The sequence below is a fragment of the Bubalus kerabau genome, chromosome 3 (assembly GCF_029407905.1).
Source record: "Bubalus kerabau isolate K-KA32 ecotype Philippines breed swamp buffalo chromosome 3, PCC_UOA_SB_1v2, whole genome shotgun sequence".
Lineage (NCBI taxonomy): Eukaryota > Metazoa > Chordata > Mammalia > Artiodactyla > Bovidae > Bubalus > Bubalus kerabau.
In genome coordinates, this window is record NC_073626.1 from 178,762,621 (window position 1) to 178,789,233 (window position 26,613).

The 26,613-nt window shown below is 48.7% G+C and overlaps 1 protein-coding gene and 1 non-coding gene across 11 annotated transcripts; both read right to left on the reverse strand.

The window, feature by feature from the left end:
• Positions 1 to 1,796: 1,796 nt before the first annotated feature.
• On the reverse strand, positions 1,797 to 25,496 carry RCC1 (regulator of chromosome condensation 1). Of its 10 annotated transcripts, none has more exons than XM_055573939.1 (14): positions 25,351 to 25,496; positions 18,403 to 18,553; positions 12,624 to 12,705; positions 11,975 to 12,082; positions 10,255 to 10,442; positions 9,898 to 10,077; positions 8,986 to 9,082; positions 8,763 to 8,885; positions 7,447 to 7,602; positions 7,062 to 7,181; positions 6,561 to 6,713; positions 5,234 to 5,408; positions 4,113 to 4,201; positions 1,797 to 2,179 (listed from the first exon to the last, which is right to left on the reverse strand). In XM_055573939.1, exons 3-14 carry the CDS (start codon positions 12,694 to 12,696, stop codon positions 2,019 to 2,021), a joined length of 1,623 nt encoding a protein of 540 aa, XP_055429914.1. In that variant the 5' UTR covers positions 12,697 to 12,705; positions 18,403 to 18,553; positions 25,351 to 25,496; the 3' UTR covers positions 1,797 to 2,018. The 10 variants fall into 10 exon arrangements, with proteins under 10 accessions (XP_055429914.1, XP_055429913.1, XP_055429916.1 ...); XM_055573938.1 differs by lacking the exon at positions 25,351 to 25,496 and adding an exon at positions 23,988 to 24,200; XM_055573941.1 differs by lacking the exon at positions 25,351 to 25,496 and adding an exon at positions 23,988 to 24,196 and having other exon boundaries at positions 12,017 to 12,082.
• TRNAG-UCC (transfer RNA glycine (anticodon UCC)) lies at positions 19,088 to 19,160 on the reverse strand. The gene has a single exon. It is a non-coding gene; the product is annotated as a tRNA-Gly (tRNA).
• Positions 25,497 to 26,613: the final 1,117 nt, after the last annotated feature.

A 26,613-nucleotide genomic window follows, 5' to 3' on the forward strand; every position in this document is an offset into this window, starting at 1 on the left:
GGGGCAACTGTGTCATCTCAAACCAATCAGCCTTCAAGTCTTGTCACTTCTCACTTCTCCTACACTAATCCAAACCGCCAGTTCTAACCTGTCCCAAAACAGTGACCTGCCACAGATGGCCCTCAGTAAACACCATTTTTAGATAATCCTGACAATTTGACTTCTAATCTGGGAGTGTCCCAGGCCTTCACCTCAGTTTAATACCCATTTCCTAGAATGTGAAACTTCCGTGAGAATTGTCATCTCCAGGTGTGAAAGTCACTCGAAGTGCTTGAGGATCCATTTCCGAGGCTCCTTCTGGGCTGATGGGCCACTTCAGCCCTTCCTTGACAGTATATAAATCCCAAACTTGGGGTGTTTGGACCCAAAGTCAAGCTCTGGTGGATTCAGCTTTAAATCCAATCACAAGTTGCCAAATTTCCAGTTTTTTTCTATTCACTTCCACAGTACTGTAGTGTTTAGGTGCTTTGACTATAGATTTGAACAAATAGAGCCCAAATCCAAGCCCCCCTCACTATTTTGGGTAACAGTAGCACTTGGTTCCCCTCCTGGCTCAGTGGTAAAGAATCCACTGGCCAGTGCAGGCAACACAGTTTCCATCTGTATATGGGGAAGATCCCCTGGAGAAGGAAATGGCAACCCTCTCCAGTGTTCTTGCCTGGGAAATACCACGGAAGGAGGAACCTGGTGGGCTATAGTCCAAAGGGTCGAAGAGTAGAACTCAAGTTAGCAACTAACCAACAACAAATAGCAGTGCTTACCTTGAGGCACCCACTCCAGTCCTCTTGCCTGGAAAATCCCACGGACGGAGGAGCCTGGTAGGCTACAGTCCATGGGGTCGCAAAGAGTCAGACACGACTGAGTGACTTCACTTCACCTTGTGTCATGTTTTGCTTGGCCAAGCAGTATGGCATGTGGGATCTCAATTCCCAGACCAGGGATCGAACCCATGCCCCCTGCATTGGAATTGTCTTCACCACTGGCCCGCCAGTGAAGTCCCATACTGTGTTTGTTGTGAGGAGAAAATGACAAGTTGGGAAAACATTTGGCCTAATGCCTGGCTTCTAATAAGTCCTCCAACACGGCAGTTGGAGGCCTTAGAATTATAACTGATAAATAGCACTATCTACCAACCCCTGTGCTTTTTGCTTACTATTTTTAAATTTCATTTTACATGTGGAAGATTTTTACATATTTATTTTTAATTTAGAATGTAAGTTTTATCAGACAGGATTCCTTCTTTGCTGTTTCTAATCAAATTTCCACAAGAATGTCGGGGATATATTAGACGTCTTTGTTGGCAAAGTAATGTCTCTGCTTTTTAATATGCTGTCTAGGTTGGTCATAGCTTTTCTTCCAAGGAGTAAGTGTCTTAATTTCACCAACAAAGGTCCATATAGTCAAAACTCTGGTTTTTCCAGTAGTCATGTATGATCTGAGAGTTGGACCATAAGGCTAAGTGCTTAAGAATCAATGCTTTTGAACTGTGGTGTTGGAGAAGACTCTCAAGAGTCCCTTGGACTGCAAGATCAAACCTGTCAGTCCTAAAGGAAATCAGTCCTGAATATTCATTGCAAGGACTGATGCACCTGATGTGAAGAACTGACTCATTGGAAAAGTCCCTGATGCTAGGAAAGCTTGAAGGCAGAAGGGGACAGAGGATGAGATGGTTGGATGGCATCACAGACTCGATGGACATGAATTTGAGCAAGCTCCAGGGGTTGGTAATAGACAGGGAAGTCTGGGGTGCTGCAGTCCATGCGGTTGCAGAGTCAGACACAACTGAGCGACTGAACTGAGACACCAGAAAAAAAATTAATTTTATGTCAAACAATAAACAGCTGTCCCTTACCCTACCTATCCCTTATCCCAACCTTTTCCCTAAAATATGTGTATTTCTAAATAATATACTTTAAAAGACAATTTAATTTTGACTGTCCTGGGTCTTCGTTGCTGTGCGGGCTTTTCTCCAGTTGTGGAGAGTGGAGGCTACGCTCTAGTTGTAGCGCACAGGCTTCTCACTGTGGTAGCTTCTCTTGTGGAGCACAGGCCCTAGGGCACGAGGGCTTCAGTAGTTGGGGCCGCAGGACTCGAGAGCACAGGCTTGATAGTTGTGGCTGGGGCTTAGTTGCTCTGCAGTACGAGGGATCTTCAGCAACAGGGATCAAACCGGTGTCTCCTGCATTGGCAGACAGGTTCTTTACCACTGAGCCGCCAGGGAAGCCCTCAATAATATAATTTCTATTCATTTGTAGTTTCAGATATTTTAGGGACGTCCCCTCAGACATACACACTTTTCCGTCTTCTGATTACAATTTGTTAATTGTACTACATTATTATGATTGTATTTACAGCTGAGCCATATGTGGTGATTACATTTGTTTTGGGGTAATCAATCCAGGTTGGAGGAGGATAGGGGAAAAGGTAAAACTTAAGAGTACTTGACACGTTTGAACGTAAAAAAGGAGATTCATACTTCTGATAGACTATGACACTGAATTATTGAACAACACTTAAACCAAAAAAGCAAGTGAAAAAACAAGGCAATTATGAACCACAGGGAATTTTGAAATGTGCAACGATTGTAACAGCAAAGGCTTGTGGAGCCTTTACTTTGTGCCTGATACTTTTCTAATATACATAAAGCACCTACAGAGAGCTTTATAACTGTTACATACAATACATATCAGGGCTTCACTAATAGCTCAGTTGGTAAAGAATCCGCCTGCAATGCAGGGTACCCCAGCTTAATTCCTGGGTTGGGAAGATCTGATGGAGAAAGGATAGGCTACCCACTCCAGTACTCTTGGGCTTCTCTTGTGGCTCAGCTGATCAAGAATCCACCTGCAATGTGGGAAACCTGGATTCGATCCCTGGGTTGGGAAGATCCCCTGGAGAAGGGAAAGGCTACCACTCCAGTATTCTGGCCTGGAGAATTCCATAGACTGTATAGCCTACGGGGTCCCAAAGAGTCGGACACGACTGAGTGACTTTCACTACAATACAAGGAAAAGAAAGGCAGCTAGATCTCAAGTGAGTCACTTGAACTCCCAGGGACATTTTCCTGAGGGACAGCAATTCCGACTTCACAAGGCTGATGTGAGGATGAAATGAGCTATTATTGTATGCAAAGTGCTCAGTACAGTGCCTGGGCCATTTAAGTCTCAATCCACATGAGTTGTTTTTAAGGAGAAAGTACTTTCAATCTGCTGTATGTCAAAAGGGAAAGCTTCAATAAATGTAATCCAAATGGACTTTTTTGGGGGGCAGGGGAGGGAAAAGCAGACACACAGTGCCTCTTTACAATGAAAATATTGAAGTCGAAAGTTGTGATTTTTTCCCTTCTAAGAAGTCCATTTCTAATCAGGATAGGACCTGCATTGAAACTAAAAGTTCAAGGAAAAAACAATCACAGAAAACATTTTAAGTTATTTTACATCATATTCATTTTTCCAAGAGTAGCTGACATCAAGAATCCTCCTGGTGCTAATAAAACTTCCCTGCTGTACATATTTAGATCTCCTATATTAGCACTGTCCACTGTGACTTTCTGCAATTATAGAAATGTTCTATAAATTTCTGTATTTGCATAGCCCCCAAACCATAGGCACTAGCTGCTTTTGACTACTGAGGACTTGCAATATGGCTAGTAAAATTGAGGAAGTTCATTTTACATTTTTACAAATTTAAATTAAATCTAAATAACCACAAGTAGCTATTGACCACCATACTGGACAGGTCAGCTCTATGTGATTTGGTTGCTTAAATGCCTGTGAAAATCTACACCATTATGCATAAGTTGTTATTGTGCAGTTAATCATGTTTAATCAGTTACACTAGCTTTTGAAATGATACATCATTAAACTTAGTGTAAGTATCTCTAGAGATGTATTGTACTCAAAAATCTTGGTTTCAAATTAGGATATTAAAAAGATCCACCCCATGTCTCACATACTGTACAATATAATTTTTTAAAAATCCAGTGATTCTTGAAACATAAATACCTAACAAAAACCAATCAACTCATTTTGATTTGTCTAGAACAGCCACTGTTTCATACAAAAAACAAAAACAAAACAACAAGTAACAAAAAATGAACAGCTGGCACATACCAGGACTTCTTGACATCACTGAAGTCCTAGTCTTCCCCAGGTCTACAGGCATGGGGTCATTCTGCCCTTCCCAACACAGCAGGTGCTCCCTTAAAAAAGCAGGGAGTGTGTAGAAAATAAGTGGCCTGTTTTATAAAACTCTAAATTTATTCAAAGTGTTAAAAGATTTCACTCTCTCCTCCAAAATACTTTACATTTAAAAAAAAGAAAATCAAAACCCTTTCCTGTTTTTTCAGCCACTACATGCTGCTGTTTCCCTTTCTGGGGACCAGCCTCTACCCCTCCAACCCTCTTCCCCTCCCTCCCTTCACTCTCAATATTGCTTTAAGTTTGTTTATAAAGCCCTCCTTCCCCTTTCCCCGCAAGTCCTGCCCTGCAGGCACAGCTGCCTTTCCAGATTTCAGGCCCTCGGCTGCAGGTGAGGCAGGATGGATGGGGGAGACTGCAGACAAGGCCTGAAGGACAGAATGCTTTGTGCTTCTGGGAGAAAGGTGGATTGGCTTTTTTCTTGATCAAACAGAGGAGCCCTGTTTTTCTTTTTGCCCCATGGGCACCTGTTCAGGGCCAAATATTTGGCTTGGGGTTGCCCATGGCTGGGTAGCCTTCCCCTTCTCCAGTTTCCCCCAGGCATAGGTCCATGACAGCTGGGTCTGACGACTGTACCATGTGTCCGCCTGTGGGCTGTGAAGGACGGGAAGAGTGGCACAGGACTAGAGCGGGGCTTGATGGAGCCTGACTCTCAGCGTATCTGGGCACCAAACACGCAGGGGAGGAAGTTTTGGTTTTGGAGAGGCAAAACCAGGGTCAGCCAGTGCCATAGGAAGTAGGGATGAGCGGGAAGGTCTGACCATATGGCTGTGGGGTGAGCAATGTTCCTTCTGATAAAAACCCCTCCCCTCTCTTCCATCTATCCCACCCTCATCCTGTAGGTCCCAGGATGATTCCAGAAAAGAGGGGGGCATAAAGGGGAGAAGGGTTCTGTTCTGCTGATGAGGAAAAGGCAGGAGGTGACAGAGTAGTTGGGGCTGGGAGAGGCCTGCTGGAACACGCAGTCGTCACGGCTTCCCTGTTCCAAGAGGGAGGGTGGGGGGGGCCAGGAACCAGGCCCTCAGAGGCTTCACCAGCTCTGTTCCTTGTCCTTGACTAGTAAGACTGTGTGCTGGCCCCCGCTGGACACAGTTAAGACCACCCGGTTCTCCAGCTGTTTGCCTGTCATCTCCACGGGGCTCCAGGCATCTTCGTCCTGTCCCGTGCCCAGTTGGTAGTTGGTGCCCATGCCCCAGGCGAAAACACGACCTATAGGGGAGAGAAACAGGGGCAGCTGTCTCGAGGATCCCCAGCCCCAGCTTTCTTCTGCAGGGTGAGAAGCCTGGCACATGAGGGTGCCTTCTGGGCTTGGCCTGAGGCAGCCTGGCAATGTCCCAGCCTCCGGGGAGTTCAGAGAAGCTGGGAGGAGGCAAGGAGATGATGGACAAAAAAGAGCTTTGTCAACCAGAGACCACAGCCCTTATGCATTGACAAAGACTTCTCCCTGCTCCCAGGCGGACCTTTAAAGGCCTGACAATGACTGGTCATTCCCCAAACCCCTACATCACCTCCATTCCCTGAACCACCTGCCTTTGAGACTGTTCTGGACGTTCTCCTTTCCTTACCATTAAGGACTAAACCTTCAAGGTGCAGTAAGCCCCACTTCCTCAGGAACTCTTTCCGGACAGTCCCGGATCCAGCACCTCTGCCAGCCCGCTTTCTCAAGGCCTCCAAGTCTGCTCCCTCAGGCTTTGGCAACAACTTGTCCACACCCTCCTCTGCTGTGCTTGCCAGGACCCCAACTACTAAGCTTTCTTTCTCCTAATGATATTTTAAGTACAACTCCCTGGGAAGCTGGCAGTTACTAGTTTGTATAAAAAAAGGGTCACCAAGGTATAAATGTAAAGGCGTGCCTGTGTGAGGAGTCTGGAGACCTGGGTTCCAGTCCTGCCTGTCCGTGCCTGTGTGTTCAGTTGTATCTGACTCTTCGTGACTCCATGGACTGTGACCACCAGGCTCCTCTGTCCATGGGAATTTCCAGGCAAGAATACTGGAGTGCATTGCCATTTCCTTCTCCAGGGGATCTTCCCGACCCAGGGATCGAACCCACAACTCCTGTATCTCCTGCACTGGCAGGTAGATTCTTTACCACTGAGCCACCCAGGAAGCCTTGCCTATCTGGGCCTCAGTAATTAATATATCCCCTTGGCTCCAACACATTAAAATAATTTCAATAATGTGTTTACCCACTTTATGTCATCGAAGCCAGAACTTCTATCAGGACAAAAACAACGTCATCACAAATACTGCTTCCCACATCTCAGTTCCATAGAATGGTGGGCAACGGAACCTGCCAGGCACTCTGCTAAGAATCATGACCCCCAGACCCCAACCAGACCGACTGTGGGTGGTCCCACTCACCATCCTTGGTCACAGCATACCCCACAGAGGCTCCACAAGCCACTGAGGAGACCGTGGGCAGCCTGGGGATCAGGGTGGGTATGCTCTTCTCCTCAGCACCTTCCCCAAGGCCCAGCCGCCCATACTCAGCCCGTCCCAGGCTGTATGCTTTTCCTGTGGGAGGAGGGAGAGAGACGAAGAATAGTAGACGGCATGCTCCACGTAGGCCGGGTGGGCACAAATATCCATGGGAGCGGGTCCCCCAATCCCAAGGTGGTGGTGAGATCTGCAGCATCTCTTTCAGTGTGGAGGGAAGCCTGGAAGAACCTCCACAAGCCCCACTTAACTCCCAGGTGGAAGATCACCACGATGCTGGCGGGTGGGGTGACCCTCATGGAGCCACAGTTAGCCCAATCCATGAAGCAGGCCCAGGTTGCAAGCACTGTTGTTTACGGAGTGGGGCCAGGCCTGTGCCCAGGGAACACTCCACCCTCACCCCAGAGATAGGTCTAGACGCCCTACCTTCTGAATCCATGCAGACTGTATGGTGCTGGCCCCCAGAAAAGCCCACCCAGGACTTGGTGGAGTTCTTGAAGGATGTTAGGTTCTGAGGTATAAAACAGGATTCGGTGCCTTGGGTTCCTGGGGGGGAAAGGCCAGGATGGGGCTGTCAGGGGTGACACTGTCCAAGGAATTGCCTTCTTCATCCCTTCCCTCATCACATCCGCTCATCACAACTAGAGAAAGCCGCAGTGCAGCAACGAAGACCCAGCACAACCAAAAATACATAAATAAATATTCAAAACAACAACTGAGGCTCTGAGTGGTTAGGTGACCCCCACACGGAGGGGGCACAATGAATGAGTGGTGGAGGCGGGACTGCAACCCAAGTCACTCTGGGACCCACCAAGTTGATGGTAGTTGGAGAGGCCAAAACCATATACATGGCCCTCAGAGGAGATGGCGAAGGTAAAGTAGGCACCGCAGAAGGCATCCTGGAATCTGACATGGCCCCGGCTTCCCCTGGATTTCAGCATCACACACTTGGGGACCAGGAGTCGTTCTGCAGGCAGAGAGAAGGTCAGGGTCAGTGGCACACACACAGCCTCTCCTCTCTGCCCCACTGTGTCTCCTTTACTGCTGAAGCCCTCACAGGGAGCCTAAGCAGGGACTCTTCTCCGTAGAATACAGAAGAGGAAACTGAGGCCAACAGAGGCCAGGTGCCTCACTCAGATGCCCACAGCCATAGAGGTAACATTTATATGGGACTTACTGTGTCAGACAGCCTTCTATATGAACTCTGTTCACTTCACAACAACCCAGTGAGGCAGGTAGTTTAGAGACAGGGAAACTGTGTCTGGGGGCCTACAGCCGGTAAGGGGTAGAGCCAAGCTTCAACTCTGAGGTAGTCTGGGGATTCCTTAACTATCACTGTAGGTCCACCCGATGCAAGCCTGAACACAAGAGAATCCCTTCTGCCTTTGACCTTCAGCAGGGGATGGCTTGCCAACTTGCCCCACCAGAGGAACCTAAGCTACCTACTTTCAGGGAAACTAAAGTGGAGGTAGTCGTGTTCAGGCTTTGGAAATAGGGGAGCAGGCCTCTGACTGACATCTGACCTTGCCTGGACCCTGCTTGGACTACATGCCTACTTGTGAACACACCAATTGTTACCGGTAAGTCTAGTGGCGGTTAAGAAAGGGAGTGGGTCTTGGAATTTCTTAAGCCCCTGGAGGTCTGGCCAACGCCCTGAGGTCAGACGAAATCTTATGACGCACAGGTGAAACCAACAACATTTTGTTTGTGTGTGATGAGTGGTTTCTTTTGTTAACGAATCCTTTGAACATAAACTGAAACTAAATCAGCAAAACACCTACCAAGGGGCTTCCCTGGTGGCTCAGTGGTAAAGATCTGCCTGCCAGTGCAGGAAGCTTGGGTTCAATCCCTGATCCCAGAAGATCCCACATGCCGTAAGCTCATGAGCCAAAACTATTGAGCCTGTGCTCGAGAGCCTGGGAGCCACAACTACTGAGCCCATGAGCTATGATTACTGAAGCCTGTGTGCCCTAGACTCTGTGCTCCGCAACAAGAGAAGCCACTGTAATGAGAAGTTGAGTACCACGACTAGAGAGTAACCCCTACTTGCCACAACTAGAGAAAAGCCCATGCAGCAATTAAGACCTAGCACAGACAAAAATAAATTAAAAACAAACAAACACCTACCAAGGCCCTGACGGCCACCACGATTGGCAAATAATTCAGGTATGCGGCCCAGTTGGCCCTGCTCCCCAGAGCCCAAAGTATAGAGGTCGCCACCAACTGTCAGCATCACCAAGTGGTCATTTCCTGAGGGTGAGAGGAAAGCAAGGGATGCAGGGCTTGTCTGTAAGGCCCAACCCAGCAAAAGGCTCTCCACCTCCTGCCCAGAGCGAGAACCCAGACTCACCTGAGGCCACCTTCACCACAGGCACGCTCAGCTGCACCTGCACGGGCACCATGCTCTTTTTCATGGGTTCCAAGAGCCCGATCACACCATTATTGTCCTGGAGGGGAGGGGCGGGTCAGTTTTCAGCCAGCCCTGCCTGTCTCATACCAGCCAGATCCAGCTTTGCAGACACCCCCCAGAGGTGTGTGGTGAAGGGCACTGGTGCCAGGTGAGCATGAAGAGGTGGACAGCAGCCAGGCCACACAGTGAAATACTCATGAGTGAAAAATCAATGGTCTGTGATTTGCATTAAAATACAACAAAGGAGTTGGGGAATGGAAGGGAGTGAAAATCAAACAAGTTTGGTCATAAGCTGATAATTGTTCAGGCAAGTAAATAAGAGTTCAAAAATAGCATTCTGATTACTCTTACATGTTTGAAATTCTCTATTAAAATGTGTTAAAAGAGCTCCAATGAGGAAATATCAGATTCCTTTATTTCTGACATTTCAAAATAAACTGAATAACAAAGTACCAAAACAATCTTAATGCTGAATCTGCTGTTTAAACCACACTCTCCTGTCTTGAAAGTTCTGAAATATGCCTCTGAGAAGTGTGGAAGGAGACTGGGAAGGGGAGGGGGGAGGTTAAAAGGGAGGAGATGGGTCAGCAGGCTTCTTGGCTCAGCCGAAGACCAAAGGTAGCCCTGAGCCACTCCTTTTCCATGACACACAACACCACAACATCAGATTCACAGCAACAGTCAGTAGTGTGCACAGGCCTGATGAAGAACCAGAAACCTGGGCCCGGGTCCAAGCTCTTCCCAGGGTCTCAATCTCTCCACAAGTACAACACAGGCATGGAGATGGGACCCCACCAGCTGTACTTAATTCTGCTCACCAGCTCCACAGCCATCCCCCAGACCCAGTCTTACCCGGAAGGAGCCCCAGAGGAAGACACGGCCATCCTCGGTGAGGGCTGCTGTGTGACTGTCTCCTGCTGACACCTGTACCACCTTCTCTTGCAGGTCCACTTTCCCAGGGACCATCTCTGAGCCCTCCACTGACGTATCCCTTCCCAGAGCACCCTCGTCATTGCAGCCAAAGGAGTAGACCTGTGCAGAGGATGCCCCCGTTAGTGCGAGGTCTGGCCTCTCAATATCTTCTTGTCTAGGCCACTCCCTGCTTATCTAGCCAGCTCCATCTCTACAGAGTAATGCACGTGGTTCAGAGCTCCTTCCCCAAGGCCCCCAGTCCCAGGTCCTGTCCCATCTGGTGCCACCCTGACCTACCTGGCCACTTTTGCTTAGGCACACAGTGTGCATGCCCCCAGCCTCAGCTTGCACGATGTCTTCTGGAATAGACACTAGGGCTGGCTTCTTCCTCTCCATCACATTCTCGCCCAGCCCCAGCTGGCCCACGTCACCCTGGCCCAGTGTCAGCACCATACCTGGTTCTGTGCCGTGGGACCTATGGGAGACTGAGGGGTAAAGAAGATAGCCCCTGAGCGTGCAGGATGACAGGAGAGAGGAGAGGTTGCTGCACAGGCTGTGGGATAACACAGACCTGGGTTCAAATCCGTGCCCTGCCACAGAACATTAGTCAGACCTCTCCAAGCTTAAGCGTCCTCATCTGTGAAATGAGGGTAAGAGAAGTACCTATCTCATTGAATGTTTGTGAAGATTAAAAACTGAGCATATTAGGGACTTCCCTGGTGGTCCAGTGGTTAAGACTTTGCCTTCCAATAGAGGGGTGCGTAGGTTCAATCCTTGGAGGGGGAACTAAGATCCAACATGCCTCATACCCAAAAAACCAAAACACAAAACAAGCAATACTGAAACAAATTCAATGAAGACTTTAAAATATGACTCACATAAAAAGAATTTTAATTTTAAATTAAAACCCAAAAAACTCCACATTTTTTTTTTAATCTGTATTTATTTATTTGGCTATGCTCAGTCCCAGTGCAACATGCAGGTTCCTTAGTTGTGGCCTGTGGGATCTAGTTCCCTGATCAGGAATGAACACTGGCTCCCTTCACTGGGAGCACAGTCTTAGCCACTGGACTACCAGGAAAGTGCCCACCTAAGCACATTATTAATGTGAGTGGAAGGAAATGGCAATAATATACTTGATAAAGAGAAAAAAATTCAGGTGGGGAGAAGTGGGGCACAAGATAGCTTTTCTGATTGGCTATTCTTGGTCAGGAACCAACTAACAGAGTAACATCTAACACTGCTTATTCTACGAATGTTAAATTGATTTGCAGCCCCCCATATTATGCTATAGGCCTTCCATTTCAGGCTCCCATTTTATAGAAAAGGAGAACAGAGCCTTGCTGCTGCTGTTGCTGCTAAGTTGCTTCAGTCGTGTCCAACTCTATGCGACCCCATGATGGCAGCCCATCAGGCTCCGCCGTCCCTGGGATTCTCCAGGCAAGAACACTGGAGTGGGTTGCCATTTCCTTCTCCAATGCATTTAAGTGAAAAGTGAAAGTGAAGTCGCTCAGTCGTGTCTGACTCTTAGCGACCCCATGGACTGGAGCCCACCAGGGTGCTCCGTCCATGGGATTTTCCAGGCAAGAGTACTGGAGTGGGGTGCCATTGCCTTCTCCGAACAGAGTCTTAGACAGTGTCAATAAGAGCTAATAACGAGTAAAGTTTGCGGTGAAACCAAACCAAGGAGGCCTACATGGTCAGAGCACAGTCCCTAGTCTCCATCCTCAGGCTGTGACTTAACCACTGGACATAGGCACACTGACCCCCTCTCCACTTCTTTTGGGGAGCAAACACGCAGCTGAAGAGGAAAAGGAGGAGTAAGAGACCGCACAGACATTTGCGAAGAGGTACGCGCCAATCAGGGTGCGGTGCTTGGCCATTTGCCGGGCCAACGAGGGGCGGGGCCGCCAGCGCCCGGGACAGCCAATGGCGTCCAGCCCCTCCCCCCGGGGGTGTGGCCACGGCTGCCAGGACTGCTGCGGCTGTGCAGAGGGCACTCTGGGCAGGCAGCCACCTGGTCGGGCCTTCTGGTCAGGAGAGCACAGCCCGCAGGCACCTTGGCAGGAGCGGGCGCCTGGAACACAGCGGGAGGCAACGGCCCTCACTGCCTGGTTACGAGGGTCTGCAAAAGACAGACACTGTCTGAGTGTGGGTCCACACTCCCCCCACCCCCCCAGACTGGGGGTGGCTCTCCTCCCTGAATCCCTCCAGGGTCCCCGCAGAGAGGAGACCAAAGGCACTTCTCTCGAATGCTAACCAGGAAACGAGCTCATTTTCCTCATGGCAGCCCGGTGAGGTTGCCCGTATTATGAATGGGGTAGTCTAAGTTCAGTGAGGTTAGTGATTGGCCACAGCTATACAGCTAGAAAGTGGCAGAGCCAGGACGTGAACCCAGTCTGGAGGTCAATGGTCTTAACTAGTCATTACTGCCTAGGGCAAAGCCGTAGGGTCTAGTTTTTCACCTGTATCTGAGTGCTTTTAAGCAAGTCTCTGCCCCTTTATCATTCCCAGAGGGTGGGAATCAGTGAGCTACAGGAGACCCTCCAGCTGGGTGGAGTTCCTGGACTTCCTGGCCCCTTGGCTTCAAATCTCAGGGAGGAAGGAGCCCAGTACCAGATTCTGGGGAATGCCAAGAGGCCAACCCATACTGAGGGCCAACTTACCCTTCACCTTCTTGCTTTTGGGGAGGGCATCTTCTGGGGGAGACCTTCTCTTAGCTATACGCTTGGGTGGCATCTTCTTGTCCTGAAAAACCCAGGCAAAGATTCCATGTCAGAAATGGCTCTATTCAGGCAATATTTATCAAAAACCCTAAAAAAAGTGAAAAGAAATGCCTAGCAATTCCCCTTCTCGGAATTTACCTAAGAACCAAATAATAAATAAACCCAAAGATTAAGTTCCACCAATATTCTCTACTGTATTCTTTGTAACATTAAAAAAACAAAAACAACAAAAAATGGAGCAACCCATGTACTTAGGAGTAGGGGATTGGCTAAATAATACGTGGAATACTGATGATAAAACAGTACAAAGCCATTAAAAGTGATGTTTTCAGAGATTTATTTACTGAATCATTGCCAAGTAACATAAGCAGATTGAAAAACAGGCCATCATCCTACTTGTGGAAAAGAAAAAGCATACACATATAAAAATATATGGAAGGAAATACATTCAGTATTAATAATGGTAACCTCGGGAAAATGTGATTATGGACAAATTTTACTTCTTTCTTTATATCTTAATCTAAGATACAAACAGCATGACATGTATTTTTAAATTTTATTATTAAAAAATTAAAACACTGAAGAACATTCAGTTACCATCACAACTCCTCCCAATCCCAACATAACTAACTCTGGTGATACATTACAGTTATAATCAGACCACACAAAAACACACTCACAGCTATTTTCATTAAATAAAACCAAACCAGACCACTTTCTTAACCGCAGTCCAGTCGTTAGGAATCTGCCTGCCAATGCAGGGGACACAGGTTCAATCCCTGGTCCGGGAAGACTCCACATGCTGTGAGGCAACTAAGCCCGTGCACCACAACTACTCTGCCTGCATGCCCTAGAGCCCACACTCACAACAGGAGAAGCCACTGCAATAAGAAGCCCGTGCAGCGCAACAGAGTAGCCCAGACTCACTGCAACTAGAGAACGCCTGTAAGCAGTAATGAAAACTTAAAAAACAAAACCCTCTGTGCTCTTTGATCCAAAATGCCACCACTCCTAGGAGGAACCTGGCTTTCCTTTAAACCCATCCAACAAGAGCTAAACACTGTATATGCACTCATACTAACATACAAACCCCCGGTGTTACAAAGGGGGAAAGGAAATCACCTCTGGGTGACACGAAGGGTTGCGGCAGCTCGCACGATCCAGGGCCGCCGAGCCGTCAGCGCTGACTGCCTCCTTGCTTCAGCTAAATGCTATTGCCTTCTCAAGGCCACTGAGAACAGACACTCTGCCCTAGTGTCTCAATTTCAACCCAGCCCAAATTGGGTCAAAAGCCCTTTTTCCTCCACATAAGCAGTTTCTGAAATAAATCTTTATTGAGCCTGGTTTTTAAGGTTATGAAAGACAGCTAAGCCTTAAGGCTCCCAAACTCTGTGATCCCTCTGGAACAGATACCAGGGCCCAGGCAATTTGCAGCTATCCAGATGCAAAAGCGGTAGAGCAAGTAGTGGTTAAGAGGAGCCAGGCTATGTACTCAGCTACTTTCTGGCTGTCTGACCTTGGACAAAGTTACTTAGTCTCTTCACCATTCAGTTTTCTCCTCAGTAAAATGGGGATAGTAATTACTCAAAATCGCTGTGGATGGTGAGTGCTGTCATGAAATAAAAGACCCTGATGCTGGGAAAGATTAAAGGTAAAAGGAGAAGGGGGTGGCAGAGGATGAGATGGTTAGATAGCATCACTGACTCCGTTCAGTTCAGTCGCTCAGTTGTGTCCAACTCTTTGCAACCCCATGGACTGCAGCACGCCAGGCTTCTCTGTCCATCACCAACTCCAGAAGCTTACTCAAACTCATGTCCATTGAGTCAGTGATGCCATCCAACCAACCATCTCACCCTCTGTCATCCCCTTCTCCCGCGTACAATCTTTCCCAGCGTACAATCTTTCCCAGCGTCAGGGTTTTTTCAAATGAGTCAGCTCTTCGCATCAGGTGGCCAAAGTATTAAGAGTTTCAGCTTCAACATCAGTCCTCTCAATGAATATTCAGGACTGATTCCCTTTAGGATGGACTGACTGGATCTCCTTGCAATCCAAGGGACTCTCAAAAGTCTTCTCTAACACCACAGTTCAAAAGCATCAACTCTTCAGCAATCAGCTTTCTTTATAGTCCAACTCTCACATGCATACATGACCACTGGAAAAACCATAGCCTTGACTAGACAGACCTTTGTTGACAAAGTAATGTCTCTGCTTTTCAATATGCTGTCTAGGTTGGTCATAACTTTTCTTCCAAGGAGTAAGTGTCTTTTAATTTCATGGCTGCAGTCACCATCTGCAATGATTTTGGAGCCCCCCAAAATAAAGTCTGCCACTGTTTCCACATCTATTTCCCATGAAGTGATGGGACCAGATGCCATGATCTTAGTTTTCTGAATGTTGAGCTTTAAGCCAACTTTTTCACTCTCCTCTTTCACTTTCATCAAGAGGCTCTTTAGTTCTTCTTCGCTTTCTGCTGTAAGGGTGGTGCCACTGACTCAATGGACATGAATTTCAGCAAACTCCGAGAGTGGAGGACAGAGGAGCCTGGCGTGCTGCAGTCCATGGGGCTGCAAAGAGACATGACTGAGCAACTGAATAACAATAGTACCTACACATTGTTATGACTAGACTAATGAGCTAATACTGTAAAAGTAATTACAGGGTGGTTCGATCTCTGGGTCAGGAAGATCACCTGGAGGACGGCGTGGCAACCTGCTCCAGTATTCTGACCTGGAGGATCCCATGGACAGAGGAGCCTGGCGGGCTACAGTCCATAGGGTCGCAAAGAGTCAGACATGACTGAAGTGACTTAGCATGCACACATACAATTACAGGGTAGGGTAAGGGCTCAATCGGAGAAGGCAATGGCACCCCACTCCAGTACTCTTGCCTGGAAAATCCCATGGATGGAGTCTGGTAGGCTGTAGTCCATGGGGCCGCTAAGAGTCGGACACGACTGAGCGACTTCCTTTCACTTTTCACTTTCATGCATTGGAGGAGGAAATGGCAACCCACTCCAGTGTTCTTGCCTGGAGAATCCCAGGGACGGGGGAGCTTGGTGGGCTTCCCTCTATGGGTCGCACAGAGTCGGACACGACTGAAGTGACTTAGCAGCAAGGGCTCAATAAATCAATGCTAGTGTTTAAACATCTAGGGTCTGTTCCAGATAGTGCTTAGGCACAGCAAATCTAATCTAACCACCTCTCCTCCATTTTATAGAAAAGGGATGGAGACTTTAACCAAGGCTATAAATGGCAAGAGAATTCTAAGAACCCTTCTCTGGAGCCTCTCCAGCTCCCCGTTCCACAGTATATGAACATGAGGTCAACGGCCTGGAACCTCCAGGCACATTTCTGCTGGCTGACCTGGGGGAGGAGAACAAAGTGCCGAAGACAAGGAAGCAGCCAAAGGCCTAGAATGCCCCACGGCTGTGTGGGCTGAGCCTCTGCAGGCTGAGCTTCTACAGGCTGAGACTGGCCCAGTTTTGACTTTGTTGAGGTGGCAGTTCTATGCTTCACCCAACTTTTATTCTCCCAGGGTGGCAACTCCTCCCCTCCAACCAGCCTCTTTGAGACCCCTCTTCCCACACTAGAAATGCACCTTCACTGGGATCAGTTCAGTTGCTTTCCCCTGATGCTGGGAAAGACTGAAGGTAAAAGGAGAAGGGGGTGGCAGAGGATGAGATGGTTAGATAGTATCACTGATTCAGTTCAGTTCAGTTGCGCAGTCGTGTCCAACTCTTTGTGATCCCATGGACTGCAGCACGCCAGGCTTCCCTGTTCATCACCAACTCCGAGCTTACTCAAACTCATGTCCATCGAGTCAGTGATGCCATCCAACCATCTCATCCTCTGTCATCCCCTTTTCCTGCCTTCAATCTTTCCTAGCATCAGGGTCTTTTCCAAGGAGTCAGCTCTTCGCATCAGGCATAGAGCTGTGGTTTGCTCAACCCTGCTTGTGCGACCATGTTTGGCCTCTCTGAACTGTGTGTATCCTCATGTAAAGGGATGCAATGACCACTTCGAGGGCTGCTGTCCAGACGGAATAAAATGTCTGCGAAGGGTTTTGCAGTGCCAAGCACACAGTACATAGCAGCATGGACTCAATACTTCCATGAATGCTTATTACCACTGCTTGGCTCTGGACCAGGGGTAGCAAGGAAAAAGACAACTAGCCCTCTCCCTGCTCTCATGGAGCTTACAGACAGAAACACATACGCACGCAGAGAGGGTATTATTACAGTGTGGTGTGCTGAATAGGCCAGGTGATACAGTAGGAATATTCCAGGGACACAACAATGTAAATGTATTTACTGCCACTGAACCATGTACAGTGAAAAATGACTACAATGGTAAATTTTATGTTATGAATTGTTTATCACAATAAAAAAAAAAGAGAGTAACTGGGATATAGGTTAGGAGATATAGGTCAGATAGGTGACATCTGGGCTAAGACTTGAAATACTAGGCACAGAAAGCCAGCAGGGGAAGGCCTGGACAAAAGCATGTGATGTGCTCAGGAACCTGGGGAGACCCAGCAGGGCTGCAGCTGGACAGTGATGGATCAGAGGCACAAGGGGAGCAGGGGCCGGGTCGTACAAGGCCTAGTAGGGAAAACAGACAAGCGTTAAGAAGACTGTCTCATTAACGGTTGTTCTGGAAGGGATTGGAAGAGGAGGCAATTGCAAGCATCCAAATGAGAGAAGTTGGTGACATGATTTGGTCTGAGGCAACAAAGAAAAATACACAATTTAGGAAACAGGCTTGCTTTGCCAGTGGATTAGATGTAGGGAATGAGGGTGGGGGAGGAAGCCAGAATGACTATTTCATCCTAAAAAATCCAGGGGATCCTGGGCAGGGCCCCTTTGATCCCCCTATGAACTTAGTCCAACACAAGGACTTCTAGCCTTTGGCTTAAGTGACTAGGTAGATGGTAGACTTCCAGTTACTGAGAAGACTGGGGGACAAACAGGGAGGAGAGACTGAGAGGTTTTTGTCAAGTGTGAAGTGTGCAGGAACCGATCAAGAAGGGATGTTAAGGTGGCAGAGCTGGGTGGGTTAAGGAGTGTGGGACACGCCAGGGACCCACTTTTTCCAGTAAACAGCTCAGAACCCTTGGCCAGGTTGGCACTGGTTCACTGGGTCTGGGGCCCTGTCCCGCCAAAGGCTTATTTCCCCGTCAGCTCTGCTGGGGAGGGAGACTGAGAAGAAGCTTGGAAAAGTACTCACAACAAGAAGTTAAGTGAAAAAAAAAAAAACCAAACAGGAAACAGAATGGTATCAGCACATCGGTGCTGCTGTTGGGTTGAGCTATGGGAAAGGCCTGGAGTGGAGACAGAAAAACAAAGGCTATAGGAGGTATTCGGTGTCATGGATCATTAACCAAAAAAAAAGAAATGATTCTACCACTCATGATCTTTTTAAAAAGACCTCCAGGGTCTGGTACTGACACAACTTCTGGGCTCATCTGTCACACCCTCCCTTCTCACAATCTTAGACTGCTTACTCTTCTCTCCATACAAGTGCATCTCCATCCCACCCCAGCCCTATCCTACTGCAAGAACTTCTACTCAAAGTTGCCTCCATTGGTACACTACCTCAGATCCCTCTCTCAATCCTAAAGGAATCATCCTCTCCAAGAAATTAGGACAGACTTTGGATCATAATTATTTAACCAGTCTGCTCCTTCAGATGAGTCTCTTTGGGGCACTGGCCACACCTACCTTCTAACAACCTTTAACTTCTCACAACAAGCTGAAGAGGGCTCTGTCACTCTTATTTAACAGCTGAGGGAACTGGGGCGCAGAGAAGTAGATTTACTTGCTTAAGTTGGCACAGCCGGAAAAGAGAGCCAGGAATGGAATCCAGGTATATCTGAAAATTAAAAGCAAAAGAACGGTTGGCTAAAGGCAGGTCACGATCCAGGCAGTGATCGAGGAAGCCTGGACAGGGCTCCCTAGGATCTCCTATGAACCTGGCCAAAGGCAAGGAGCAGAGGGTGGGAGCCTGCTGAAAGGGACAAGACGGTGGGTGAGAGCAAAGGGGAGACATGGAAGCAGTGAGGATCTGAGAGAGTGGGCCAGGTAGGCGACAGATCTGCTGAAGCACATGTGGAAGGACCACAAGCACAGCTCCATGCCTCGGTGCAGAGCGCACTGGCTTTTAAGTCCAGCCCACCTGCATCCCCTTTGAACTTGAGAGTCTTCGTCTCTCAAAGGGAGGACTCCAGGCACTGCAGTGTCTATGAACAATCCCAGAGGCAATGCGGGGGATGAGAAGGCACCTTCTAAAAGGTGGAGCCCTGTACCCATGACCCACATGCATGTTTTCTACCGCACAAATCAGTCCTTTGGCCAGACGTCCTCTCTAACCACTCTGGGGTTTATTTATTTATTTAATTTCTCTTAGTTCCTTGACCAGGGATTGAACCTGTGCCCTCTACAGTGGAAATGTGGTGTCTTAACCACTGGACCACCAGGGAAGTCCCTGGGTGTGTTTTCTTAACTAGACATCGAGAGTCTGGGCTGGGTATAAGTCTTAGTCTTTTATCCCCACCCCTCACTCCCCAACAGACAAACACAGTTTCCATCTTCAAGGAGTTCACAGTCTGGAAGAAGAGTGAGATACAATCTCAATAAGTCAGATACAGAGTCAACTTCCAGTAACAGGCTCCTAAGGTGAAGACAGAGTGCCTGATGAACTATGTAATGAGGTTCGTGACATTGTACAGGAGACAGGGATCAAGACCATCCCCGTGGAAAAGAAATGCAAAAAGGCAAAATGGCTGTCTGGGGAGGCCTTACAAATGGCTGTGAAAAGAAGAGAAGTGAAAAGCAAAGGAGAAAAGGAAAGATATAAGCATCTGAATGCAGAGTTCCAAAGAATAGCAAGAAGAGATAAGAAAGCCTTCCTCAGCGATCAATGCAAAGAAATAGAGGAAAACAACAGAATGGGAAAGACTAGGGATCCCTTCAAGAAAATTAGAGATACCAAGGGGACATTTCATGCAAAGATGGGCTCGATAAAGGACAGAAATGGTATGGACCTAACAGAAGCAGAAGATATTAAGAAGAGATGGCAAGAATACACAGAAGAACTGTACAAAAAAGATCTTCACGACCCAGATAATCACGATGATATGATCACTCATCTAAAGCCAGACATCCTGGAATATGAAGTCAAGTGGGCCTTAGGAAGCATCACTACGAACAAAGCTAGTGGAGGTGATGGAATTCCAGTTGAGCTATTCCAAATCCTGAAAGATGATGCTGTGAAAGTGCTGCACTCAATATGCCAGCAAATTTGGAAAACTCAGCAGTGGCCACAGGACTGGAAAAGGTCAGTTTTCATTCCAATTCCGAAGAAAGGCAATGCCAAAGAATGCTCAAACTACCGCACAATTGCACTCATGTCACATGCTAGTAAAGTAATGCTCAAAATTCTCTAAGCCAGGCTTCAGCAATATGTGAACCGTGAACTTCCTGATGTTCAAGCTGGTTTTAGAAAAGGCAGAGGAACCAGAGATCAAATTGCCAACATCCTCTGGATCATCGAAAAAGCAAGAGAGTTCCAGAAAAGCATCTATTTCTGCTTTATTGACTATGCCAAAGCCTTTGACTGTGTGGATCACAATAAACTGTGGAAAATTCTGAAAGAGATGGGAATACCAGACCACCTGACCTACCTCTTGAGAAATCTGTATGCAGGTCAGGAAGCAACAGTTAGAACTGGACATGGAACAACAGACTGGTTCCAAATAGGAAAAGTAGTATGTTAAGGCTGTGTATTATCACTATGCTTGTTTAACTTATATGCAGAGTACATCATGAGAAACGCTGGACTGGAAGAAACACAAGCTGGAATCAAGATTGCCGGGAGAAATATCAATAACCTCAGATATGCAGATGACAACACCCTTACGGCAGAAAGTGAAGAGGAACTAAAAAGCCTCTTGATGAAAGTGAAAGTGGAGAGTGAAAAAGTTGGTTTAAAGCTCAACATTCAGAAAACGAAGATAATGGCATCTGGTCCCATCACTTCATGGGAAATAGATGGGGAAACAGTGGAAACAGTGTCAGACTTTATTTTTCTGGGCTCCAAAATTACTGCAGATGGTGACTGCAGCCATGATATTAAAAGACACTTACTCCTTGGAAGGAAAGTTATGTCCAACCTAGATAGCATATTCAAAAGCAGAGACATTACTTTGCCAACAAAGGTTTGTCTAGTCAAGGCTATGGTTTTTCCTGTGGTCATGTATGGATGTGAGAGTTGGACTGTGAAGAAGGCTGAGCGCCAAAGAATTGATGCTTTTGAACTGTGATGTTGGAGAAGACTCTTGAGAGTCCCTTGGACTGCAAGGAGATCCAACCAGTCCATTCTGAAGGAGATCAGCCCTGGGATTTCTTTGGAGGAAATGATGCTGAAGCTGAACCTCCAGTACTTTGGCCACCTCATGCGAAGAGCTGACTCATTGGAAAAGACTGATGCTGGGAGGGATTGGGGGCAAGAGGAGAAGGGGACAACAGAGGATGAGATGGCTGGATGGCATCACTGACTCGATGGACGTGAGTCGGAGTGAACTCCGGGAATTGGTGATGGACAGGGAGGCCTGGCGTGCTGTGATTCATGAGGTCGCGAAGAGTCGGGCACGACTGATCGACTGAACTGAACTGAACTGAAGGTGAAGAACTGATGCTTTCCAGTTATGGTGCTGAATAAGACCCTCCAGAGTCCTGTGGACTGCAAGGAGATCAATCCAGTCAATCCTAAAGGAGATCAACACTGAATATTCATTGGAAGGACTGATGCTGAAGCTGAAGCTCCAATACTTTGGGCACCCGATGCAAAGAACCGGTTCATTGGAAAAGACTGATGTTGGGAAAGATTGAAGGCAAAAGGAGAAGGGGGCACCAGAGGATGAGGTGTTTAGATAGCAACACCAACACAATGGAAATGAATGTGAGCAACCTCTGGGAGATGGCAGAGGACAGAGGAGCCTGGCGTGCTGCAATCCATGGGGTTACAGAGTCGGACATGACTTAGCGACTGAACAACAACATGTGCCAGTCAATCCTGGAATACTCACACCCTGCCCTCACAGGTGTAATCATTTTGGTATTTACAGATATGAAAGTGAAGGCTCAGGGGAAGGGGGCCCAGGCCACACAGAAGTGGGATGACAGCCCAGGTCTGCTGACCAGTCCCCACCAGGACCAGAGCATCCCCCATCCCCACTTCTCCCTGGGCCTGTTTTTTCATTTGGTAGACTAGACAGTCTACCAGGGCCCTTGTGTTCCTGCTGTGACCCCCTGTGACCTCATTTCTGCAAAAGGAGACGGCGCCCTCTCCAACCACAGCAGCTGTCCCCACCCAGCCACCCCAATGTCAGGAGGCAAACACTTGCCAGACAGACGCAAGGGCTGAAGAATCTCTTTGTGAGGGAAGTCCCCTGGGAGGGAAGGGATGAGAGAGGCTCTGTTTGTCTGTCAACAAACACTGGGGGAGCAACTCCTTCCTGCCTGATGTCAGTCACTGAGCTGGTAGACCTCACCCAAGGGCTCCTTACCAGGATCCCTCTTCAATACAGAAGGGGTGGTGGTAGTTTAAGTCGCTAAGTCTTGTCCGACTCTTGGTGACCCCATGGACTGTAGCCTGTTGGACTCCTCTGTCCATAGGATTTTCCAGGCAAGAACACTGGATTGGGTTGCCATTTCCTTCTCCAGGGGATCTTGCCCATCCAGGGATCAAACCTGGGTCTCTTCCATCGCAGGCAGATCCTTAACCAACGGAGCTACCAGGGAAGCCCAAAAATACAGAGGGGAGCCTAGGCTTAAGTGCATTTATTTTCCCCAGCAGAATGAGGCTACACCTTACCCCAGGTGTTAGAACCACAGATTTACAGGATATTAGTAACTCTCTTATCTTCATCTTACAGGTTAAGGACAAGGCCCAGGGGGATTAGGTGGGTGGCCCAGGGGTAGCCAACTAGGCAGTTGCAAAGCTGAACAGGATTCCTGCTCTTGGGATGGCTTCCCAACAAGAGCATGGAGAACTCCTAGTTTACCTTTCCAGACTCCACTCTGATGCCCTTCTTGGGTAAAACCGTCGCTGCCTTCTCCGCCCCACCCAGCACTTGCACTCCAGACCTTTGGAGACCCAGCCCCTGCTCTATCATCTTGCTCTTCCTCTCCTGGTACCCTGTGCGCCAGACAAACACCGTGGTAGCTCTGATGACAACACTCACCCACACCTTCCTGCGTTTGCACGTGCTGTGTTCCCTGCCTGGATCGCCAGAAGCCCTCCACCCTCGGTCCGCCTGAATAACTTCCCTGTTCTTTCAAAACCCTGGCCAAGAGTCACCTCGGCTGGAAAGCCATCACTCATCCTCCTGCCCAGGCTTGCGTCAACGTCCGAGTTCCCCATCCACACTCCCTTCACTCGACTTCTGCTATAGGCACTCAAGTCACACTTGGAGCACCTTAGTTAATATCCGCCAGGAGCAGCGAGCGCCGCGGCTCCATGGGCACACCTTGGGGATCACATGGGCCTCCCCAGGGGAGGCAGGGAGCTCGATCACGGCCACCCAGGGCCCTTTCACCATTTCCCCCAGCCCTGCACGCGCGGCACGGAGACCGCCAGCGATTAATCTGCTGACAGACGAGTTGATGCGGAGTTCCCGGCAGACCTCTTCCACCGGTTAACAGTCGTGGCGGTGCCTGTTGACGTTGAGATTTCGCTCCCTACGGAAAGCCTCGGCAGCCTACCCTCGAGCTCCTCGAGCCGACCCTTGCCGGGCGGGATTCCCACCCCGCTTCGCAAACCGCATTCTCCAAACCAGTGCTGGACTTTTTAAAATCACTTTCCCGCTCCGGAAACGCGGCACCGCCGGGGCGGCCGCCCCGGTCCGGGAGGCGCGCGGTTCTACGCACCGCGGGCGCCGAGGTCACCGCGGCCGCGCGCAAAACCCCGGCCGGCCGCGCTCGGGCCGTTTGAATCTCCCGCCCCCGCGGGCGGCGCGGGCCGGGCGTGCGAGGCGCGGCGGCGGAGGGGCCGCGCGGCCCTCACTCGGGCGAGGCGGGGCCCGGGCGGGCGGGCTGGCTCCCGGGCGCCCCGCGGGGCCGCAGACCCGAGCGCCGGCACCCGCGCCTCCCAGCCGCGCTGGCTTCACGTGGGGCCGGCGCCGCGCCACACGGACGCGCGCGGGCAACGGCCCCGGCCCATCGCCGCCCGCGGGCGCCCCCGGGCTGTGCCCGCCCCGCGCGCCGCCCTCCGCCCAGACCCTTCGTGCGTGACTGGCGCGACCTACCTCGCTGCAGGTCCGCCACAAGGAACTCCTCCGCTCGCCGGCCCGGCCGCGAACTGCCCCAGAGCATGCGCTCTGCGGGCCTCCGGCCCCGACCCCGGGCCAGAAAAGAAAACAAAGAGCCCGGCGCCCCCTGGCGGCCGCCCCGGGAGGTGCCGGTGGCGCGATCCGGCTAAGGCGCTCGCCACCAGGCTCTTTCCGCCCCGGCCCGGGGTTACAGAACGGGTGTGTGTTTTGAAGGCCCTAAATTGGAACGAGTGAACTGACAACCAGAAAGACTGCTTGAAATCAGGGTTTGCCTGGGGAAAAAATATGGTATGGAAGGGACTGTACGGATAAAAGAGACACTGATCGTCCCTGCTCTCAAGGGGCTTTCCGTCAGAGAAAGATGAGAAGTCAGACTATCAACAACTACTCAAGGCTGTGACAAGGGTACGCACAGGGTTATCTAGCTCAGCCGGGACTTAAGGAAGGCTTTCCAGGTTAAGCCCAAGAGGGTAGGGCATCCTAGGAGAAGCATCCTTGCGAGGACAGAGAGAGATAAGAGCCTCTGGTGGGTTGGGGAAACTGCCCGAGTCTGACTGGGGGCAGAGGGGGCCGTGGGAGGGACTTAGCGGTTTCGTCTAATGAGACCCCCTTTATCCTGGGGAAATGGGGAACTCTGGAAGGGATCTGAGCACATGAGTGACGGGAGCAGATTTTTGTTTTGGAACAAAATGGAGAATGGGCTTGGGTGGAGGGGAAACCAACAGTGAGGCAGGGAGGCCAGATTAGAAAGAAGAGGAGGGTGTGAACTGAAGTTGGGAGCTAGCTAGGTAAGCTAGCCGCCTACCCTTCTCTTGTTAACATGCTCCTTCTTCAGGATGGATTCAGACAGTTCTTCAGTATTTCAAGTTCCCTGTGGTCACCTTTCAGGCCTTTTCATTGTGTCTGGGGGTCTCCCCGGTCAAAGGAGTGACCTCTGCAGAAGGATGTTTTCTCCATTGCATGTAGATTCTTGACTCTGAAAGTCATGCCATCATTCCTGAACTCTAGATGGACACTTTTGATGAGTGTTTGAAGTGAAAGTGTTAGTCGCTCAGTTGTGTCCAACTCTTGGTGACCCCATGAACTGTAGCCCACCAGGCTCCTCTGTCCCTGGGATTTCTCAGGCACGAATACTGGAGTGGGTTGCCATTTCCTCCTCCAGGTTATCTTCCCAACCCAGGGATTGAACCCAGGTCTCCTACATTGCAGGCAGATGATTTTTTTTATTTTTTTTTTTACCATCTGAGCCACCAGGGAAGCTCCTGATGAGTGTTTACCAGCTGAATTTCTTCCATACAGAGCCCACCCCAAAGTACTCCCCATTTTCAAGGTTTCTTACCTCCTCAAGTTTACTTCTGCCTCCATCACAGACTCCCCTTTTGGATGATATACTGTGAAATTCCTCCAAGTTTTAACTCTGGGATCTCTCTCTGCTGTCTTCCTCCAAGATCTTATTCATTCACATAGCTTGATATAATTATAAAAATAAGTATTGTTACCTATTTTGTAAAATCTCTAACTTGAACTTCAGACACACATTCATCCATTCGTTCATTTGTTCCTCACAAAACTCTTGACAGTTGGAAAATGAAAAAAATGCGGTTCAAAGAGGTTAAGCAAGTTGTCTGGGGTCATGATACAAGTGGATGGAGTTCAGAAATCTTGTTCAGGGCTGAGCCACCACCTTTTAACAGAAAGGACAGCCCATCTGGTCTGGTACTGACCTCTATGCTAGGTTTTAGTCTTATGGCTCTACGCAGAAGACTCAATACACCAAATAAGACGCATTTTCCATGGATCAAGACCCCCCCACCCTCACCCTTCATCCTTCAAGCCAAGGTTAAAAGTTTCTCACTCAAACTTCAACATCTTTCCTGGTTCTTCCCTCTCCTCTCCATGTTTTATTTCTGCCCCTCTGGTCTAAAGCAGCACCTCCTGGCCTTCATTTCATTCCATCAAGATCCCCAAGTTAGTCTCCCTAAATCATGACTATGAGACTTTGACTTGCTTAAAAATCTGTAGAGATTCACGTATTTTTTTAAACTTTTTATTTTATATTGGAATATAGCTGATTAACAATGTTTGACAGTTTCAAGTGAACAGTGAGGGGACTCAGCCATATATATACATGTATCCATTCTCCCCCAAACTCCCCTCCCATCCAGTCTGCCACATAACACTGAGCAGAATTCCCTGTGCTACACAGTAGGACCTTGTTGGTTACCCATCTTAAATATAGCGGTGTGTGCATGTTCATCCCAGACTCCCTAGCTATCCTTTCCCCTATCCTTCTCCCCAGCATCCATAAGCTCATTTTCTAAGTCTGAAGACTTACATATCTCTTCAGTGCTGTGCTAAGAGCACCAAATGCCCCAAGCTGTTGTTTTTCTGCCTCCCCCTTGGCTTCTGCACTGTACTCTCCACGTGTCCATGCTCATTCCTGCTTTCTTACCTTTCTCACCTTTCCCACCAGTGCTTTCTTTCCTATCTAGCTGAATTCTTGATATATATATATATATATATATATATTTGATTTTTACATATATATCAAATATATATATTTAAAGGCTAAATTTTATTTGCCATCTCCATGAAGCCTTCT

Excerpts from the sequence above, each read along its gene's own strand:
- RCC1 (XM_055573939.1), bottom strand. The coding sequence starts at position 12,696 with ATGCCACCCAAGCGTATAGCTAAGAGAAGGTCTCCCCCAGAAGATGCC. Across the intron at positions 9,083-9,897 it reads TCCTCTGGGGCTCCTTCCGG|GACAATAATGGTGTGATCGG; the intron begins GTAAGACTGGGT and ends CCTCCCCTCCAG. Across the intron at positions 4,202-5,233 it reads AAGGACAAGGAACAGAGCTG|GGAGCACCTGCTGTGTTGGG; the intron begins GTGAAGCCTCTG and ends TGCTTTTTTAAG.